This window comes from Stenella coeruleoalba (genome assembly GCF_951394435.1).
Source record: "Stenella coeruleoalba genome assembly, chromosome: X".
Lineage (NCBI taxonomy): Eukaryota > Metazoa > Chordata > Mammalia > Artiodactyla > Delphinidae > Stenella > Stenella coeruleoalba.
The window spans coordinates 120,315,978-120,338,992 of record NC_137152.1 but is presented as its reverse complement, the minus strand read 5'-3'; the positions used below and the strand labels follow the sequence as shown (position 1 = coordinate 120,338,992).

The 23,015-nt window shown below is 41.1% G+C and overlaps 1 protein-coding gene across 6 annotated transcripts in view; it reads right to left on the bottom strand.

Annotated features, from left to right (window-relative positions):
* Positions 1 to 23,015, bottom strand: part of MTMR1 (myotubularin related protein 1) — a 78,348-nt gene that overhangs the window by 49,504 nt on the left and 5,829 nt on the right. Inside the window, exons 2-8 of one of the 6 annotated variants that reach the window (XM_079911653.1) lie at positions 22,363 to 22,468; positions 10,229 to 10,252; positions 9,565 to 9,591; positions 7,990 to 8,040; positions 4,171 to 4,246; positions 1,707 to 1,801; positions 1,205 to 1,312 (exon numbers count right to left, since the gene is read on the bottom strand). In XM_079911653.1, coding sequence (XP_079767779.1) covers positions 1,205 to 1,312; positions 1,707 to 1,801; positions 4,171 to 4,246; positions 7,990 to 8,040; positions 9,565 to 9,591; positions 10,229 to 10,252; positions 22,363 to 22,468 — 487 coding nt within the window. The remainder of the gene's footprint in view (positions 1 to 1,204; positions 1,313 to 1,706; positions 1,802 to 4,170; positions 4,247 to 7,989; positions 8,041 to 9,564; positions 9,592 to 10,228; positions 10,253 to 22,362; positions 22,469 to 23,015) is intronic. The other 5 variants (XM_079911649.1, XM_079911648.1, XM_079911650.1 and 2 more) reach the window with 5 other exon arrangements.

Sequence of the window (23,015 nt, the reverse complement as noted above, 5' to 3'; positions counted from 1 at the left end):
CTCACTGACTGAGCTGACTTGCTATTTAGGATTGCTCAGAGGGAAAGGCATTACAAGCAAAGGAAACAGCACGTGTGAAGCCCCAGGAGTTTGTGTGGGGTGGGGATTGGGGGTACAGGCAAGTGTGCACAACTCTAGGAACCTGGATGGCAAGAACAAGGGGAGGGTGGCTGGAGAGGGAGCTGCCGAGGAAAGGAAGTCCGGCTCACACCGCGGGGTCTCTGTAAGCTTTTCCTCCAGCCCAAGGGTAATGGGCAGCTAGTGAAGAGTTCTGAGTAGGGAAATGACCTGTTCCAGAATTACAGAATTGATCAAACCCCCCCTCTGGTTTCAGTTCTGCAACGGCTTCGCACTGCTCTGCGTGCGGCGCCCTGGACTGAGAATCAGGACAGCAGTGATTGGTCCTAGGGGAGGACTGCCGTGTGGTGCCCAAGGTGAGCCTAGTAAAAGCCAGCAGATTCCCGACCTGGCACAGTAAAGGGTTATTTGAAAAAGTGGATTCAACTGCAGTCTAGGGCCAACCAGAGGAAGGTCTCCACAGAGATTTGATCAAAGCAAACAGACTGCCAGGAATCTAATCCAAACCCCAAGCTGGGAAGGGACCTTGATGACGCTCTAGGCAGGATCTCTTGCCTGGTATTTCAGGTGGGTTTGTTAATAAACTGTATTCCATGAGGCAAAGTCATTGGGAATAAAACATCAGTTAAGGCGGTTCTTAAACGACTAGTCCTCGTCAAAGCTGTCACACAAATTTTACTTAACCCTTGGAGGAAGGGGCGAAAACCAAAAATAAGCAGGGCTCAGTGCAAATTCCAACATAGCCAAGAAACTTAACTGTGTTTTTAATCACAGAATTTATGAATATTGTTGTCCCTTTGGGAAGTCTCTGACTGAAGACTCGTCTTATCAGGACAAACTGGAAAAAATATTCATCTCTGCTTTCCACTTGATTTCTCTGAAATGTAACAAATATCGTCACCACCTAGGTTACAGGTCCATGTTAATTAGAACACTTCAATGGAAAAGAAGCGGTTTACTACCATGGCTTATATAATGGTCTGAATTGGCTGATGAAAGGTTGAAGAGGTCTGGGTCCTGAAAACATCTGAGTCACTAATGTCCAAATTACTCTTACTGTCCAAAGGCTGTGAAGAAGTTCCAAGCTACCCGCCCCCTCTAAGTTTCTCTCATGTCTGGACCGTACCTTGCACATGATCTCTATGCCACAAGAGTTGTCTCCATGGCTCTGCACTCCTATCTTCTCAACTCTGCTGATCACTCCCAGGGGGACATCGAGGACGAAATGCGGGTCCTGGGTTCACAAATTAACATGAATGCCAATCAGTGTCGGCTAACAGAGCTTTCCCATTTTAAGTCTTCACTGGCTTAAAACACCTTTGCTTACTTCGCATTTCCTCTTGGTCCTGGCTAAGACACCAAAGTCTGATTTATAACCTGCTTTGTGAAGTAGACACTGAGACTACAGTTAAACAACCCCCTCACCCCCAGCGCAGGTGGAAGTGCTACTTTAACAGCCCTTTTTTTTTTTTAAGATACAAAATCTGCTTGCAAATGCACACATCTTAAAACTGACCCTCTGCTTCTCTCAGGGTGATGGCATTTCAGGATACTATTTACTGTATTCTTTATTGTTTACTTTCTTCTGCAGTTATTTTAAAAAATAAAACACACTTTTAAATACTCACTCTCTCTACATTCTTGAAGTACATCTTAAAGTCTGTCACTGTCAGGGTGCCACTCACTGCTCCCACAAATGGGCAGATATACATGACATCTTTCACTGAAAGAAAAAACCCAAAATATCATCTAGTGCCATTGACTTGTGTCAATAAATCTTAACATGAGTTTCCAAATATATAAATTTGTGATTCCAGTTTTCTAGAAATTTAAATTCTTTCATTACTTTACATAAAGGCATAGATGGATAGTCTTCTAATAAAATTCCACTTTTTAAAACAAAATTTTGATTTGCTACTTGAGGTTTTAAGTAAAAGGCCTCATAATAAGTTACATTTTGTCATTTTTTTCCAAGTGGTTCACATTTTCCCTGAGTGATAAATTAATCACATTCAAAAACACATTAATTAAACTCTGAAGAACCTGGGCTACCATTTCATAAATCACTGCTAATGAAAACTAACTAAAGCTAAACACTGTCCCCTGATGCACCTCCAAAGAAACTGCTTTACAGATGACAAAAACCAAAACCACATCAATGAAGTGGGAAAAGACTGCTTCAAATTCTTCATCAGCTTCCATATCAATTTTATTTTCTTAATGTTAATATCAATATCTTTCACATCAAAATCAACAACATATATGACTCCTATGAATGTTAAGAGGCTCACACCTATCACAAAGATACCACATCTTCCCAATCTTCCCAAAGTGCTGTTCCACTCAAATGGCGGGAATGGACACAGCTACAGATGAGTCCGAGGGCATGAATAATGGTACTAAAGATGTCATTCAGCCAAACTCTCAAAACACTTGCATAAACTTTTCTGTAACTCATTATATACCGAGCGGCTCCTATTGTTGGGGTTCTGGGTATAACTGGACAAGGTTCCTGCCCACCAGGTGACCCGTGAGAGATACTACACAGAAAATTACCATATAGCCTGATAAATGCTATCAGAACCATGTGGACTCAATGTGATAAGAGCTCAGAAAAGGAATGACTTAACTCAGCAGGGAAGCGGGGGAGGGGAAGGGAGGAGAGATCAGTGAGTTGCCAGAGGTTAGTGTGGCTGGGTCAAAGGGTGCACGAGGATGATGGGACACGAGGCCAGAGAAGACTTGTTCATGAGTGTTCATAGCAGTTTTATCTGTAATAGCCAAACAGCAGAAACAACCCAATAGTCCACCAATAGATGAATGGATAAGCACACTGTGGTGTATCCACACAGTGGAGTACTATGCAGCAATGAAAAGGCATGACTGCTGACCCATGGCACTCACAATATGGAAGACTATCATAATAATTATGCAGAATGGGATAAGTAGACAGAAGAACATACTCAATGATTCCATTTCTATAAAACTCTAGAAAATATCAACTAGCCTATAGAGCCTGGGGAAGGGGGAGAAGGCACGGGAGAGAGGGATATAAAGGGGCCTAAGGAAACTTCTGGGGGCTGATGGATATGTTCATTATCTTGACTGTGATGATCATTTCCCAGGTGTATAAATGTGTCAAAACTGTTCACGTTCACTTTAAATCTGTGCAGTCTGTTGTCCGGAGAAGACGAGGCATGACATAATTAGCTCTGCACTGTAGTCAGATTGTTCCAGAGCAGCACGGAGGCAGGGCTAGAAACGCTCCCAGAGGAGGAAAGCCCAGAGAGGCCAGAGGAGCACCAGGAGTGAATGAAGTTCCAGAAGCCAAAGAGAAAAACAGTTTGGAAATTCAGGTCGGGCTGAACAGAGTCCTGAGCCACAGACTAGGCTATCCAGCAGGAGTAGTTGTTTGGAGGTCCTGGTAGGAGAGCCCAGCTACCCCAACACAAGATGACCGTGCTCTGAGACCCGGCACGCGCCTTTGGGAGACAGCCATGAGGGAAGAAGGCGACACTCGGCCTCACAAACCAGGCCGTCCGACCTAACCCCGGCGATCGTGAGGTGAAGAGGCCACAGCCGGCTGCCCGCCCCTCCAGCCCCGGGCAGTCCGCCTCAGGCCGTCGCCCTTACAATCCAGGGTGGCGACACATGCCCTTTTCCTGCACTAAAATTGTACTTTCTGGACTCTTATAAGCCCCCAAAGTGTCTTTGCCAAATTCTCAAAACTGTCATTAAAAGTATGATATGGATCGTCTGTCAATACGTTTTCCTTATAGTGAATCCTTCCAACAAAGCAGCGAACTGACGTTACCGTGAGAGTCTCATCAGCCTTCAGTTCATGGGGAAAAGCTGGACCCCTCTTCTGTTGGTACTGCCACCTAAGACTCGTTCGGAGCTTAAACGGATCCTCTGCAGTCCCTTATCTCTTAAGGTCATGATGACATTAATAAGAATGACTAGGTCTAGTCCATCTGTCCCCTAATTAAATTGGTCTGGCTGATCTCCAGCACATACATCATCTGTGCTTGCGAGTAAAGTGCCATTTCATTTTATGGGTCTCTATAAGCAAAGTGTACTTGTTAGACTTACCAATGGCCTTGATTGATTCTCCTGGGAAAAGGGGCGCCTCTTCCATCTGTGCCAGCTTATTTCCATCCCTTAGAGCCTGGCAAGAAACCAAACAGGAGTAAATCTCACTTTCCAACTGGGAAGAATGGTACTGTTCTGCGCTCTTGCTACGAGGCTACAGAAGCGTGCAAAATGTATGCCCCCCCTCCCCGTACAAGACAGTTTCAAAGCTCAGCATCACAGGACACCATGCTGCATAGTCTAGCAAATTGTTACACATATTTAAAGTTCACAGTTAGAAAGCATTAATACAGAAATGGCTTGACGTGACAGATAGACACTGTGATCATGACACAGACAGCTATTACAAGGTGCCTCCAGAATTTGGAAATAAGGTCAAAAAAGGTTACCTTCTGAGCGTGAAACTAATACAAAGAAAATCAACATTAGATGCAGATGCTTAGTTAGCTGTAGAAATGGCCCAGCTATGAGACTGCGCGGGAAACCCCAAAGTCTAATTAACAAGAAACCAGGGAGGGGTCTCTTACTAAGGAAAGCCCTAGGCTTCTGTACTGCAGCCCAGCTACCTGCGTCTGCACAAAGCGTACAGTGGGACGGGCGAGTGGGCCTGTCAGTGTGTATCCCATTCAGGCCACAAGAATGCGCCCTCATCTGGCAGACAAGAGTATTTCACCCACTCCTGTGGAGCAGGGTGTGTTCATCAGGCTTCTCGCAAGTCAGTTCACTCTGTGCTGATTCCACACTCACCAAGCAAATTGCTAATGAGGTATCAGGGTTCCTGCTACAATGCCACTAGGAAAAGGGTGTCTTGGATGGCTGGAAAGATACATGCCCACATTTCTAAATGTTCGGATCTGCACTGTGGCCCAGTAGCTAGTCTCTTGCAAGCTTGGTTGGATAGTACCAGATAACTCAGGGGAGCTGAGAAAATGGTGTTCTTGAACTACAATGCTGGGGACCAGAGCCTGAACTCGGTGCCTATTCCAAGGTACTGCCACCCTGTGAGATGCTGCCAAGGAAACTGGTCACTTTCTCCTGGGCATCTCTGACATAACGTGTCACGAATAAGAATAAGGTGTTCAAAACCCCAGCAATTCCCAAGCTGTGTTTCATAGAGCATTAAATTCCCAAGGGATGTGAACAGGACTTTCTGGCAAAAGTTTGGGAAATGCTGGGTTAAAGGAAACAAGTTTAGCTAGGTTTTTTTTGTTGTTTTTTTTTTGTTTTTGTTTTTTTGTGAGGCAAGGCTTTAGCATGTTAATGCATGCCAAATCGGCCAGAGGGCGCTGGAGTATGCTGCATTTCCCCTACCTAGTCCATCAGGGGCTTTCTCCAAAAAATACCTGTTTACATCAGGAGGTCACTAGTGTTCAGCGGAAAACAGATTAGACAATACTAAGTTTTCAGCATAATTCTGTGAAGCAAAATATTAAAAATTGATATCTTTTATAATTCTAATCAAAATTATTGAAAATTCAAAATAATTATTTTTCACAGTTATAAGAATATTTCAATATATTTTATAAAGGGACTTAAAGGTCCATTTAAAATACTATATATAGTAGGTTCATCCAATTTTATAAAATAAAGAAGGGAAAATGTCAAAATATAAAGAGCAAACTCAATGCTAAATGTTGGTCAAGGTATGTCCGTTCGGGGAGGGCACAGACTGACACAGTGCACCCTCCTCCTCAAGATACACGGTGAAAATCATACAGATTAGTGTTCATGGATCCCCTCAGCAATTTTATTCAGTTTAACTTTTTAGCCCAGATTGGTTTTTATTTTTCAACTTTTTTAAACATCTTTATTAAGAGTATAATTGCTTTACAATGGTGTGTTAGTTTTCAGATTGGTTTTTAAGACACTTCTCAATCAACATTTTTAGGGACATGGAGAACTGTTAAAGGGGACTCAGATAAGTGTTTGTGGATGCATTTATACTCACACCTGATTTGGAAATACATCTTTGACACAATAAAGCATAAACCAATATTTATACTTTTAAATGTCCAGTTTTAGAAACACCAAAAAAATCACCAATCTTAATAGAAGCCTTTTTTTTGAAAGTCTGCTTTCTTTAATTTATTGCCTAAACTAGTGGCTATTTTTATAATATAGTTACAAAGTCAGAAAGCTATTTTAATCAATATTCAAGTTTTAAATAACTTCAAATGCTACACTGTTAAAGCTTATTTTAATGGGTAAATATTATCATGTAGACTTAAATTCCTTAACTGATATTTTAAAATAAATGGGAATAGGTTATTTTGAAATATATTTACTAAAGCAAGCTGTTCTAATCAATTGAATCTGGAAGAGGTGAGGGGAAGTCTGATTCACTTTAAGCTTTATAGCAAGTCATGTCAAACACTTTAAAGTCCTCAACCCAGGACTAACTAATAAAATGTCGTTGATGGGAAGTGCAGTGATTGGGACCATTTTGAGATGGTACAAGGCTCTCAAGATAGAGGCTGGAGATCAAAGGTTTCTCTTCTCTTCTGATAATCATGTTAAATCTGGCTTGAAATACTTGTGCATTTGTATGAAGCATGAACGTGTTGGTGAGACAGAGTGAGACAAACCTCTCACTGATAATTAAATCTAGGACATGCTTTTTTAGGTGATGAAAAAGCAACTATCAGAATAAAACAAGTCAATTGATCCTACTGCTTCAGATATCCCCATAAAAGGTTCGCTGTGTACAGGAAAGACATTCAGCTTTAGCATAGGAATTTGAGAGAATGGCTATTAAAGGCTCACTGCTTTGCGAGTACAGTAGATTCCCTCTATAAAGCTGGTGTTAGGAGATAGCACTCACACTTGTGCTATATTAAGCTTTAACTGCAACTTCCGAGTTGCACAGGACATGATTTGACCCTTGATTTATCCAACCCATGTACAGCATAATCAAAGAAGGAATGTCCTTACGGATAAAATGTGTCTTGTGAACACACCCAGCCCTCTTGGTGCTTTTGCTCAAGGTGCTGCCCAGTTGAGGAATTCTCTCTGATGATTTCATCGCAACCCTGTGCCGGCGACCCGGAAGAAAGGTCCAGCTGAAGGCCCATCAACTTCCTGGCCTCTCCACTATTCTCTCCTCCTCCTGAACCTAAGGCTGCTGGGTGGACAGTTTCTGTAACAGCCGCCTGCCGAAAGCAGTGCTTTTCAAACTGGCTCTTCAGGGTGCTCCCAGGGTCACCAAAGGAGGGTGGGCTGGGCAAAGGCACAACTGAGCACAGGGAATTTGCCATGCTTCCCTAGAGCAGCTCTTCTAGAGGTTTCATACATAAGCTTTGGGGAAAATCCTGCTGCTTTAAAAAACTCCTGAGAGTCCAGAGGTACTGAGCAAAGAGTAAGCACTCAAGAAACCTCGATGAATGATTTTTTTTCTTCTATAAAATACATGGACTCATTCCACAAACACCTACAGCGTGCCAGGCGCTGTGCTGGGTACAGACCTTGCAAATTTGAATAAAGCAAAGTTTGCACCCTCGAGGAGCACCCTTAGCGTATGCATCTGTCCCTCTAAGTCTTTGTGAAGGCACTTCAGAATCCTGTCATGACTGAGGCTCGTTAACCTCATCAGTAAATCTACCTGGGAAAACCAAGAAGCACAGATGAACAAATTTCTGGTTGACAAAATGTTGGATAAACCAATTTTTGCAAATAATGTCATAATGGAATCTACCAAACTTGGACAGGAGAGTACTACTGTAGTGGAAAAAGCATTTGCTGATTGTCTAGAAATCTAGTATGAAATGGCTTCTAAATACACGATCTGTAACTACAAACAGATGAACACGTAGAACTTGCCACCTGATCAGCTTCAGCTTCAGAAGGGTAGCCCTTGTGTTCTTCCTGAATCTCCTGCACAGCACCAGGTGCATGGACAAGAAAAGGCAAAGAGGGGAAGAGAAACACGTGCAAACAGACAGGTGAAAGGACGGAAGTTCTTTTTTAAAGAGACAGTAAGCATGTAAAAGTCGACACACCTTTCATGGCTTTGCATATCCCAACATTTTCCCCCTTGGAGTTAAGGAAAGAACGTGTAGGCCATCTATAGCATCCTCAGCCTAAAATGGAGTATCTATTCTGTGTTTGTGTTGGGGTAGAAAAATGAAAAGCAAACAAACATCATGGGTTTCAAAGAATGTACTGTCTTTTTAAAATCAAGCAATACTGCAGCATACAGCCAAGGTACAAAATAACAGACGCATAACATGCTCATAGAAAATAAAACATACCACAGAGGGCAAGGAACAAAATCAAGCCAAAAATACAAAGGCAGTTCATAGACATGTGTTTTCAAAAGGAACTATTATGCTGCCCAGGGGTCAACACCACTGGAATTAACAACATTTCCACACACATGTGCATGCGCATATCACATGCTGGGGTCATACATATGCAGATACATACATACACTCTGTTACTTATTGCTAATTAAATACTGTGATTTATGACTCAAAACCATATTAAATCTTTCTAATTACAGTATCAACGTGCTTCGAAGAAAAGCGTCACATATCTTTATCTAAATTTCTTCCAATCCCTTTACATGTATGCTCTTTTTAATTTCTTTATGGAATCAGCTTATGAAACTCTAAAAACTTGGACTTTTAGTTTAGCAGGTGGTATAATGAGCATGAATATTGACGATGACAAGATTATAACACCTTTTAAAAGTTGTATCAAGTCTCTGAGGCTGAAAATATTAAAATTTAGCATCAATATATTTTTCCTTCAAGAAACTGGTTCTAATGACTACATTTCTTTAAGAGGCAATCAGTGAAGAAGTAGCAAAGCTTTAAAAGAATTTACTCTTCCCCACCACCTTTCATTTTTGTCAATAAAATAAAACAGCTACTTAAAATATTTTTATACTTTATCATCAGACTGAATTTAGTACACAGTTGGTACTGCTACCCTTCAGAGCAGGACAATTTTTTAAATGCAGCCAGGTTTTTTAAATTTACATTCTTTTTTTAAAGACAAAGAAAACGGAATCATTCTTTGACAAAAATTTTAAAAACAGATGAATGAATGACTAAACAACAACAACAACAACAAAAAAAACCCACAGCATTTCAAAGTCCATGCAAGTGTAAAGCCAAACACTAATATTTAACAATGTGAATCAGTGAAAGAAAATGATTCCCATGAGCAAAAGAAAACATGATAAAAACAAAATTAAACAGAGAAAAACCAACTAGAATAACAATAATTTGATTTAACCTGCTTATTTTTGTACTACTTCATTGGCTTCAATAAGATTAAAACTTTAAAACTGAAGTCATGAAATGATTCTGTCAAAATCCACATTGTTTTCGTTTAATGGAAATAGGTTAATTTTCAACATCTGATACTCAGGTTTAAATGCATGCACATTACCAATCTTTGTCTTGCTTTATGAATATTCTGAAATAAAGGGAAGGAAAATCATGAGGAAACTATAAACTATAATCTACTAGCTGTAACAGCTACCTCTATATTTTAAGAAATACTAAATGGGGCTGATTTTGCTAAATTTATCTTCAAGATTAGCACTTCTGCTTTTGGGATTCAGCATGCAAACAGGAAATCTTACTTGATCTTGTAATCAAGACTTGAAATCTTACTTAGATCTCCTACTCAGGAAGGAGGACAACTGACCACTTTGTTGTTGTTCTTGTTGTTGTTATTAAATACTTCAGCATGAACTACATGACAAACGAGGTTAAATTAAGAGGACTCTATAGGCCTAGCCTTATAAACCCGGTGCCATGAATACCCATTTGGTCAGAATTCATGTAACACAACAGAAGTCAGTATTGCACAGTGGTAACAATTTTAGCATCCTGCCCTCACACACATCGGCTTTTTCCGCACATAGAAACACTGTAACAAATAAAGCATTTCTAGTGAACACTGAAAGCTATGACACAGCAGAGCAAACTGATCTGAGTGACTCATAAAATCAGTGAGAAGGCAAAGAACGCTAAATAGACTAAGCGTTCGATAAAGCACAGAAACACACAAGGAGGAGGCCCATGTGCTGAAAGCCCAATGTCCTTACCCTTATATCAGGCCTCCTGAGAACCTGTCAGTTAAAACACAGAACATCAGCATCACGGACACGCCACTACTGACCTGTGAAAGAGGCCATTAAGTTCGCCAGCCCATGCCCTAAGAAACATCATAATACTCCAAATAAAACCGAGCAGATCGATCCTAACACATTTGCCCTCTAAGTTCCATTTGATATCCAATCAATCCTAACACGTTTGTCCTATAGTTTGCAGGCAAGTCTATGACTTGGAGAAACTTAGTGCCCTTAGGCTAAGACAAATGACATTATTTTAAACACAAACCCCTTCTGTCAAGGGCTATTACAAGACAGTGTGAACAGGCCGTGTGTGAAAAATTCATTTGTGTGTCTGTTTGGAATACTGAACGCATTTTCCGCATAGAAACAATGATATAAAAAGGCGGTTCTGCTCCCAAACCAGCCCACAGAAACAAAACAAAACCGAACCAAGAAACCACAAAAGCGCCCACAGCTGGCGCAGAGCACAGCTCAGCCACAGCGTTAATGGGATCATAAAGCCTAGTTAAGCACAAATCTTAATCTGGTTTCTATAGGAATTCTATTTCCAATTCGCACTTGGGACTCCAGAATTAAACTTCCCGATGCGGCCGCCCCACAGGGAGAAGGTGCCCGTTCCTTGCGCCAGCCCAGGAAAGGGTAGCTGGCAGGGAGGGGAGGGGCCGGGGAGGGCCGGGGAGGGCAGTCTCCGGGCAAGGAAAGCCAAGCTTTACTAAATCCGGACACTGATTTTAGAGAGGTTATTCCTGTGACTCCTACTTGAACGTGCAGCATGAGCGTTCGGGGAAACAGCCCAGAGAAGGGATGGAACTTTTGAAAAGCGAATAGTGCTAACGGTCTGAGGAAGACATGAATCATCTGTTCCCCACTCTCGAGTCTGAAATCTGATCATTGTTACATACGATAAACACTGGAGGTTCTATGGAAAACAGATCACTTTTTTAAAAAAAAAAATCACTGTAGGTTCTTATTAGCTTTACAGGTTTTACTCAGGAAAGATACGAAGATCACATGAATACGAGAATATAGAGTTCATCACTGTTACCATTAAAAGAAAATACTCTTTGAAGTAAAAAAGGTATCTGAATTAAGGGATGCTGTAGCTCAAAGGGAATTAAAGCCCAGAAGTTCCTTAATATAGACTACTTAGACTAAGAAGCTTAAACCTAGCTTTTTTTTTTGAGGGGGTGGTGGTGATGAGTATGTTTATCATCTTAATTGTGGTGCTTGTTTCACAAGTGGGCACCTATCAAAACTTATCAATCTGTATACTTTAAATATGTGAAGTTTATCATTTGTTAATTACAACAGGAAAGTTAGTACAAAATAAATAAAATGCATGCTTATTTTCATAAAAAACTCAAAATGGGACATACATGATAATAAAAGGTCAAAATAGTCTCCCCTCCCAAGCTTCATTTGTCAGTGATAACCACGTTTAGCGAGATTTCTTTTTTAATTCTGAGGGTTGCCTCCATAACCTAGGAGTATGCTTACACCACTACTTCTTGACTTCTCAGCTTTAAACAGTACCTAGTGACCTAGCTAGATGACAAAATACGCTTTCTTAGGCTTCCCTGGTGGCGCAGTGGTTGGGAGTCCGCCTGCCGATGCAGGGGACACGGGTTCGTGCCCCGGTCTGGGAAGATCCCACGTGCCGCGGAGCGGCTGGGCCCGTGAGCCATGGCCGCTGGGCCTGCGCGTCCGGAGCCTGTGCTCCGCAACGGGAGAGGCCACGGCAGTGGGAGGCCCGCGTACTGCAAAAAAAAAAAGAAAATATGCTTTCTCAAACTACTCCCTCCCTCTTCCCAATGTCTGCTGATTGAAATTGTAATCTTTAGTTTTTTATCGCTGTCCTTCTGCAGCAGCTGCATCATTATAAAAAAAGCTCATGAAATAATTGTTTGGTGGCACTCTTCTAAGAACCTTGTCTATACTAACTCGTTTCATTCTCAGAACAACCTTGTGAGATAAAAATTATTATTGGCCCCATTTTTTTATGAGAAAACCAAGGCACAGTTAAGTAATCTGGCCAAGTTCAAGGTTTCAGAGCAAGTACTTACACCCAGAGAGTCTACTACACCGCCTCAGCCTAGCACCACTGTAATTAGCCCACAGTAACTAAAGCCTTCAAACGTTCATCTGCTTTCTCTTAGCTCCCTCAAGGGTGGATGAAGAAAGCAATACCACGACCTCTTCCCTCGCTTCTCCTTGCTCCCTCCAAACCTCTGCTCCAACAGGTTATTATTTTCACTTTTGTTCTGTAACTGCAATTAATTTTGTAAAGTTTTGTCTATAAAGTGATAGTAACAATTGACAACTAGAAAGCAGCATTCACAAGCAGCATAACTGGGCCTTAAATGTAGGAGATATACTGCTGTCAACACGCCTTTTGCTACTGGAAGGAGAAACTAAATCAAAAGGAAAGGGGCAGGATGATGGTCCCCTTTGCCACCCACACAGTTCTTCACCTGCTGTATGTAAGTCCCCGCTACTCTTGGTCGGAGGCCGGAAAGGTCAATGGAGGTCACCTGAGTTGATACCCATGTGTTTCTGCTTTATAGTTTTCATCTCTCCTGAAATAAGCCATTTCGGGTGCACAGAGAGGCTCATTTCCTTTTTCTTGAATCTGAATCTGATCGAAGCCAGAGAGCGGTGGTTTGAAGTCAGGCGGCCTGGGGCCAGCTCTCACTGGCAGACTCGGGGCCTCCGTGTGCCTGCACTTGGCCTCAGTTTCTACACGTACAAAAGGAAACGAGTCCACGAATGGCTGCGAGGTCCTGACCAGCCCTCAAACCTTAGGAGTCATTTAAGCTTCATTGGAAGACTTCAGAAAACATCTCCCCAACCTAAACTTGGTGGGGGGCAAATCGGCCTCCAGTGCTGACAGCCCTCGAGAACTCAGACAGCCGCACAGGCTGTATCATTCTTTATATTCTTTATTATACAATGAACTGGTAAACCTCAGTGTTTACCTGAGTTCTGTCAGTTTTCCTAGCAAATGATCGGACTCAGGGAGAGACTTGTGGGAAGCCCCGATTTGTAGCCAAGCTAAGCAGAAGTTGTGAGTAACCTGGGTACCCACTACTTGAAACTGGCATCTGAAGTGAGAACTTCTGTGGGACTGAGCCCTTGACCTGTGGGGTCTGCACTAACTCTGGTTAGTATCAGAATCAAATTGAATTGTAGAACACTCAGCTGGTTCTGGAGAATTCGCCAGTGTGGGGGCAAAACCCACACATCTGGTGTCACAAGTGTTCTAAGAGGGTGGGGATTCAAACCCAAGCTGACTGGTTTTAGTGCCCACGCTCTTAATCTCCATACAGCCCCACCTAAACCTGTTCCCTTTCTGAGGAGGCTGACGAATACCCGCAAGGCTTAATGCCCAGAATGCCCTGTACTGTATTTTTTGGAGTCTCTTTTCTATGAATTCCAGACAGCCCAGCCCAGCCCCACTCCTGTGCGTGTTAGGTGCTCACATCACATTTATGGAAGTGGACTGGTGTTCAGCAATTACAATACACTCCTCTTGTAGTCATTTTTACATATCATATACATTTTCATAGAGTAACAGCATACAGTAAATGAGCACTGTATGCATTTCGTACATATGCTGCCCTTTTTAATACATTAAACCTCTGCTGTAACACCCACTATACAGATGAGGACACTTGAGGCTCAGCAAGGTAAGCAACTTGTTGGGCAGCTAGTCAGGTACAGGGCTGGACTCAAGGCAAAGTGCCCCGACTTCAAATTTTATGATCTTTTTGATAAACCATATGATTCTAAGTGAAATAAATATCAGTTTTTTGTTTTTTTTTTATAAATGAGTTATCTTTGAGCTTATGCCTCTAAGAAGCTTCTTTTCATGAAAAGATTGTAATAGTGGAGTAAAAACACCACTGTTCTCTGTTTTAGGCATAAAGTCTATAAAGTAATTCTGCTTTAGCAATCAGACCACTACGAAATGAGTTAAAGAGTTTGACCTGCTGGGTCAGGAGATGGCTCCACTTGCTGCAGGAGCCTCAGTAAGCAAGAGTCTGCGCAACTTATTCCTCACCACCGGCTGCAGCCAGAGGCCAAGGACAGGCCAATACAAATCTCAACCAGTCATCCAAATACAACCCTGGTCTTTGGGAAACAAGCCACACCTGAACCTGGCCTGACTCTTGTCAAACCCTAGCCTGAAGCAATCATTCTCTTTCTCTAAAGCCCTCCAGGAAATGTGACCAATGAGCTGTTCAATGAAGCATGCTGGCCCCAACTGCCATGTACAAAAGGGATGAGCATACTTGCAATTGAACTAGTACAGGATAATTGCTGATACCCTTTTCACTAACCAGTTTCTAACATCTTTATTTGCATAACTATATGCTCCATTTAAATAATACTTCTGATATATCATGAGTTGTTAGAAATATTAATCAAAATTTATTCTACATGCAATATAGAGTCGTTGAGCAGTCTGTAAAACTCTTGACTTTTTAAAAATTAAATTTCTAATTTTGAGATAACTTGATTCACAAGTGGTTGTGAGAATAAGAGATTCCATGTACAGTGTACCATGTCACCAAATTTCCCCGATGGTGGCATACTATAAAACTATAGAACAATACCGGAACAAGGACCCGGACACTGACACAGCCAAGATGCAGAACAATTTCCTCACCACCTAATGTTGCCCTTTTATAGCCACATCCACTTCCCTCCCAGCCCCTCCCCTTCTTAGCCCCTGGCAATCACTAATCTGTTCTCTATTTCTCTAATTTTGTCATTTGAAGACTGTTACACAAATGAAATCATACAGTATGTGATCTCTTGGGAGTGGCATTTCCTACTCAGTGTAATTCCCTTAAGAGTTAGCCAATTCTTTTCTCTGACCTCTCTATTCTGCTGTTGAACCCATCCACTGAGGGTTTGGTGGTTTTGTTTGTTTAGTTTCGTTTTTTGTTTCTTTATCATATTTTTCACTTTTTAAATTTCCATTTGGTTCTTATCTCATATTTTCTTACTGAAACTTTCCTGTTTCTTGTCTCTCACTTTCCACGTCTTCATTGTTTCAAGCATATCTGTAATTGTTTATTGAAGCAGTTTTATGATGGCTTCTTTAAAACCTTTTTCACGTAATTCTAACGTGTCATCTCGGTTTTGGCATCTACTGATTCTCTTTTTTCATTCAGTTTGAGATCTTTCTGGCTCTTGGTATGATGAGTGACTTTCAGTGGAAATCTGGCCATTTTGAATACTATAGAGTGTGGGTCTTATGTAACCCTCCTGTTGCAGCTGCTTTCTCTGCCACTGCTCCAGGAGAAGAGGGGCGGTGAGCACTACCTCATTACAGCCAGGTGTGGGTACGAGTCCAGGTTCCCCTCTTGGCCAACGCTGCCATCCAAGGACAGGGGTCTCCTAGTTACTTCTGGGTCGGGGTGAGAGCTCTAGCTCCCAGTTAGGCTTCCGCCCATACCTGCCCAGCTGGCAGTGGCAGGAGTGCTCATGACTGATACCACTGTAACCACAGTGGAGGTGTGGCCTCCTTGCAGTGGGCGGTAGTGAAAGTCCTGACTCTCCACCAGGCCTCCGACACCACAGTTGCAGGGGTCACTGTGCCTCGCTACAGCCTCGCAACAGTGGAATCTAGCCTCCCCGCTTGGCCTTGCTGGCGGGGTGGGTGTGGGGCCGGAGCACAGTGGTTAGTGTCTAAAAGTTTTCTTTCTACTCGGCTGCCCCCTTCCTGTCCTTTGGCTAGAGAGACTAGGCTTTTCTTGTCTGTACCCGTTGGCATTTCTGGGTTGCTGGCTTCTTCAGCAACAAGTCTGGGTTATATATGGCAAAAACATAACCCAGGGATAGCACCACCCTGTCGTTCCTTAGGTGCTAAGGTCCCTAACCCGTCTGCCTTCTTCTCTCTACCTTTCAAGGCATTCTTACGTCTATTTTATAGATAATGTCCAGGGTTTTTATTTGTACTGAGAGTGAAAAATAAGAAAAAAGTACATCTGCTCCATCTTTCCAGAAGCAGAAGCCCGAATCTTGATATTTTTAAGAAATAATTCTACTCCACAAGTAATCCTGAGACATAGGATAGTACTTTGACATTACAGTGGTTACAAACTGGAGGCCTATTGCTCCAACAGGCAATAGCAGGGTTGTTTTTGTAATTTAATTGTTTTTAGGGGGACATGCTGCAGTCTCCAGTTCTCCACAGCCATGTCTGTTTAGCTTGTTAGCTATACCCTGTAGACATCTGTGTTTGCAAACTCTGATTTAATAAACAGATCACGAGGCCAAGCTATTAACAGTGGACTATGGTCATGGATTCGAAAAGATCGTGCTCAAGCTTCCCTCCTTCTAGACTAGTACTCAATTTAAGAAGTATTAACTAAGACCAAGCTCAAGCATAATGAAGCCTTTCCCACACACTGCATCCCACTTCCCTCCAAAGATCTTCTGGAAACTTTTGTTTAGGATCCAGAGTTTAATCACTGTACTAACCTATTAAATGATTAAATTTAGTATAGGACTCTCTCCATTTTCTCCTTTTTCTTCAGAATGTTTATGGAAGAGACCTAGCTAATGTGTGTGCAGGGATGAGAGTAGGAGAAACAGGAGGAGAGGGACAGAGGGGTGGTGGTGGTGGTGGTGGTGATGGTGATGGTGATGGTGATGATGATGATGATGATGACGACGATGTTGGAGCCAGAGGAAAGAGTATGATCACATTAAAACTATAGTGTCCTAATTTCCTGAAGGCTGGCCAGAATCAAATCCTTTTGGACAAAACAGAATTGAAGAATGTTCTAGAAAGAAAGGAATTTAGAGACTTCAAATCTAATCCAAATTCTCTTAACCTTACACAAAAGGAAACAGACACTCAGAGGTTATACAAGGTCACAAAGCTAACCAGTACCGTCTGTACTACACCATGTTCCCTCTTCTTGGCCTAGTTCTGCTTTGCAAACAATGGAAGCTGATCAACTGTGTCACTTCTGCTAGCAGTTCCTAAAAATGTTTCATTACAAGTTATAACTGTATTTTTTCATCTAATCTTTGGAACATTACATTCAGATCTTGTTCTTAAATGTTTTGACAAATTCAAGAGAGAGATTTGTACTCTTTCTTAGCCCGTTAAAAATGGAAGCAACTGAGTTAGTAGTAGGGGGGTGGGCAAACAAAACATTTTATTACATTTCTTCTAGTAGTCTTAATTATCAGGTAAATCTTCAGGATGACTTGGCATTAAGGCATACATTTATTAATTTAGTTAATCCATAATCCACATAATAGCTATCTACTCTTTCAACAGGGACAATGTTTTCCAAACTTCTGTTATCTTATATAACACCTCTACAAGTCTGGTTTGCTATATGCATATCACCTGTACTAATATTAGTATTTATCTTTATGTTGACTTTATTTATTTATTTTAAATTTATTTTTGGCTGCGTTGGGTCTTCGTTGCTGTGCGCAGGCTTTTCTCTGGTTGCGGCGAGCGGGGGCTACTCTTCGTTGCGGTGTGTGGGCTTACTTGCTCCGTGGCATGTGGGATCTTCCTGGACCAGGGCTCGAACCCGTGTCCCCTGCACTGGCAGGCAGATTTTCAACCACTGCGCCACCAGGGAAACCCTTTATGTTGACTTTGAATCCACTCCTTTTTTCATGTTTCGCCTGGCTTTAAGCAATAATACCCATTAAATCACAAGTCTGATGTGCCAGGTTTCCTACTACACATTAAAATAATTACATAACTGTTAAAACATGTCCATGGGCATATCACCTAAACTCATCTCACGTGATGACAGTGATATTCTTACCACACCTTGGGTGATCTGACTCTAAGCTAACTGTCAATTTATGACATGGGTAAATAATAAAACAATTGTACTCTAAAATCTAACATGAGTTGCTAATTATTCAGGTTTGTGGGAATGTACCAGAAATGTATGGTCTCATCACCAATTTCAACAGATACAAACCTAGGGAAGCTGAACTTTTTACAATTTATTGTACGAAATAAATAGGGACTTCCCTGGTGGTCCAGTGGTTAAGAGTCTGCCTTCCAATGCAGGGGACGCAGGTTTGATCCCTGGTCGGGGAACTAAGATCCGACATGCTGCGGGGCAACTAAGCCCACCCGCTGCAACAACTGAGCATGCAGGCCACAACTAGAGAGTCCATGTGCCATAACTACAGAGCCCACGGGCTCTGGAACCCACATGCTGCAATGAGGAGCCTGTGTACCACAGTGGAGGATCCCACATGCCGCAACAAAGATCCCACGGGCTGCAACTAAGACCCGACACAGCCAAAAATGAAATAAAATAAAATAAATTAAATGAATGAATGAATGAAATACATGAGGATGGAAGACCTAAAGAGACATTTCTCCAAAGAAGACATACAGATGGCCAAGAAGCATGTGAAAAGATGCTCAACATCACTAATTATTAGAGAAATGCAAATCAAAACTACAATGAGGTATCTACCTCACACCAGTCAGAATGGCCATCTTCAAAAAATCTACAAACGATAAATGCTGGAGAGGGTGTGGAAAAAAGGGAACCCTCTTACACTGTTGGTAGGAATGTAAAGTGATACAGCCACTGTGGAGAACAGTATGGAGGTTCCTTAAAAAAGCAAAAATAGAACTAGCATATGACCCAGCAATCCTACTACTGGGCATATACCCTGAGAAAACCATAATTCAAAAAGACACATGTACCCCAATGTTCATTGCAGCACTATTTACAATAGCCGGGACATGGAAACAACCTAAATGTCCATCAACAGATGAATGGATAAAGAAAATGTGGTACATATGTACAATGGAATATTACTCAGCCATAAAAAGGAACAAAATTGGGTCATCTGTAGAGATGTGGATGGACCTAGAGTCTGTCATACAGAGTGAAGTAAGTCAGAAAGAGAAAAACAAATATTGTATATTAACGCATATATGTGGAATCTAGAAAAAAGGTACAGATGAACCTATTTCCAGGGCAGGAATAGAGACGCAGATGTAGAGAATGGACGTGTGGACACAGGGGTGGAAGGGGATGAATTGGGAGATTAGGTTTAACATAAATACACTACCACGTGTAAAACAGGTAGCTAATGGAAATCTGTGGTATAGCACAGGGAGCTCAGCTCGGTGCTCTGTGATGACCTAGATGGGCAGGATGGGGTCGGGGGTGGGAGGGAGGTCCAAGAGGGAGGGAATATATGTATACACATAGCTGATTCACTTCATTGTACAGCAGAAACCAACACAACATTGTAAAACAATTACACTCCAATTTTAAAAAAGCAAATTTAACAATAATGTGTAGGATATAATCCCAATCTTGTAAAAATAAGTAACAAAACACCATCAAAAAAAAAAAAAAGAAAGAAAGAAATGCATGAGACACACTGTTCCCCGCCTTCAGAGATTCTGATTCACTGAGGGGACGGGGACCATGGAAGCTGCATTTCTGCAGGCACCCCAGGGAGTGCTGGTGCGGGAACACCCAAGGGCCACATTTTGAAAAACAGTGAACAGGTAGGCAGTACAAAATTTTAAAAATCACTCTAGCTTTTCAATAGGATGACTTGGGTTCAAACCCCAAGTCTAACTGCATGATACTAAGCAAGTCACTTAAGCTCTCTGAGCCTTGCTTTCCTCATCTGTTAAATGATGATTATAATAAAAGCCATCTTACTGGGTTGTTTTAAGAAGTAAATGGATGATATGTCAAAAGAGTATTACAAAACCATAGAGTGCTGCACGTGCTAGAGGGCTGATGAGGATGCTGCCGCAGCCTACAACTGAGAACACAGCGCTCCAAATCGAGGTGCAAGCGCTCTGCTCCACAGAAACATCTGTTCCCATTTCATTACTGACGCTGAGTTTAACCTATAATAAATTAACCCCCAAATTGAGTGTGTATTTCAAATAAGATATTTGCACAATATATAATTTCAAATATTATCAACGGATGACTGCACATTAAATCCTCAAGGAATTGTATCTGGACCTTCAGGGTAAACCCCATGCATGGCTCCCATGCAAAAGGTGTCCCAAAGGCCCACGCTGGTTACCCTGATTCTAAGAACTACTTTATACATAGCATGTAAAATTATCTGTGGTTTAGAAACATTTTATTCTTTTATTATTTAAAAGAACTCTCTCCTTGAAGAAAACATAACAACTGAATTATAAATTTAACATCAAATTTGCAGACTTGGTTACAGGGCGAATCTAACAAAGACAATGATTAAAAAATGCTCTCTTACAATAATTCATCTAAAGCTTTAGCAATGATCTGATGTAGGTACTTAAAATTCAATTTACAAAATATAGAAAAGCCTTCTTTTTCTCTGAATACCATCTGTTAAACCATTCCAACACGAGCTAATTCTGCTATACAAAATTCGTAAATAAACTAAAAATTTTTTTTAAAAACCTTAGTTGCTTCATGTTAAAGCATAGATTCAGTCTGATCTATTAATGTAGAGGTTAGACAGCTATGCACACAGTCACCATCCTTTTCTAGAACCCACACAGCACTAACAACTATTCAACCATAATGAAAACCTTACAGTTAACACATAATTGTCCATAAAGAAAATCAATCCGAGGTCTAAGAGCTATTCTCTGCCAATATGGGTCCTTGAGCCTCTCCACTCAGTAGGGCAGTTTCTCCGCTAACGTGGGGCAAGAGGGCGCCTGGGACCAGTGGGGTCGGCAGCTGCCCAGTGATCAGCCGCTCAGGCACAGGTGATGCAGCAAACGCTTCTGCCACCTGGAAACAGCAGTCACGTTTTGCCCAGTCAGGTTCTGAGGAACAGGAGCCCCAGCTCCTCCTACGTGGGCAAACATGAAAACCAGATAGCAGAGAAAACTATCAAGAACTATACTGCCACTCTTCTGGCTGGCCATACTATCCAACTTCTGTTCCTCTCCAGCCATGCTTTCCTCTGGGAGGCATAAGCAACAGCATCCAATGGCTTGGACGAAGCAAGTCCAGCACCATAGCCAAATCTCAATTACACAGCCTCTGGAGTCAGTTTCTGCACTTGTTACAGGACGGCTAAAGAGGAAGTGAGGCTAGAGCCCTTCAACACGGACAGCTATTAAGAATGACTTAAGATCGTTATCGTAGCTCTTGAACTCTTCGTAAGATTTGATGCCTGGCAAGGACTATGATTTTAAGAGCCATTGACCTAGGGTAGGACAGGATACTAAAATGTCATTCATACATACCTGTGAAAATCTATTCTCTCTTACTAGTGGGCAAAAATGACTATAATAAACTGAATCCTCAATTCAAGTAAACTGTACTACTGAAATGTAGACATGGTTTCACTTAATGTACCTGTTAATAGTTTCTTGACATTAAAACAAAGTTAGTCTTTAGCCTTAACAAAGATGGAGCACGCAAGCGTTTTATTTGTTAATTGATTCAACAAGAATTTATTGAGCACCTGTTACGTTCCAGGATCGTGCTGGGGGAGCAGTGGTGAGAAAAAGAGCCCCAGTCTCTGCTGACAAGGAGCTTATCACTCTTAACTTTAGAATAAGCAGGGAATCCAACTTTTAAAATAAACAAGAAGAGATTTCTCAATTCAATAAGGACTAAAAAATGAGGCTGCCCATACAACATTCTTGAGATTTTGCAAGTTTTTTTGCATTCTAGTATCACATATTAATGCTGAAAACCCATAGGTAGTACATAAATACAGAAACAAATTGTGAAGTTAGGGAAATACTATCTATCAGATATTTTCTGAAATTCAGAATACTAATAAAGAAAATATAGGCATTTATTATAATCAAATCTAAAAATATAATATATAATAAAATGGATCTGGAGTTTTAAAAGAATGATCATAATTGAAAGTCAGCTTTTCCTCTCAATTATAAAACTATGATCACATATACTAGATCCTGGTAAAAATGTCTCTTCTAAAGTTCAGAACTCTAACAACAGAGAATCTTTCACCCTTGTTCCCAAGCAAATGGCCGGTGAGCATTCAAGGGGCCAAAGTCTCACTCGAATTAAAACTGCAATGCTTCTTGGCTACTTAGGATATTGAAAATGAATTAAGGACTCAATTCCGCTTACCTTGTAATCTCTGGATACATTTTCTGATGTCACTGAACCTGAAATCTGACTAGAAATTGTAGCAGCTATAAGCTGTTTACACCATTCAACATGTGATCCTGTAGGACTAAAAGAAATAGTGCAATTAAAATATTTTAAGACATAGCCTCTGAGTGAGAAAACTGAGCACTGACTAGGGATATATGTACATTTCTTTTTTTAAAGAATGAACTTTAATTAGACTATTTAGTTACCTTTACATTTAATGTAAGAACTGAAATATCGACTGACCACTAGGAAGTAAGATTAGGTTCCAGGTTGATTTGAAATGAATCAACCAATTTATTTTAAGGTTAAGATTCTAGACCTCAGACAGTTAAATATGTTATTTTCTAGCATTTAATAAAATATCACTCAATTACAATTATATAGAGTGAATATTCTTAATGTAAGTAGAAAATTAATTCTAAAGTGAAATATTTATCTTACAGCATATGCTTTTCAAAAATGCTATCACTTTCATGCTGGTGGTTTTAAATCTAGAAAACGATGTAATTTCAAGTGAATCAAAGTGACTCTTAATGGAGCAAAGCTGATTGTATGATTTTAAAAAGAACAGACTAGAAAAGTCCTGTGTGTAGTAATAATGCCGCCTTACATTTCTGTAAGTGCTC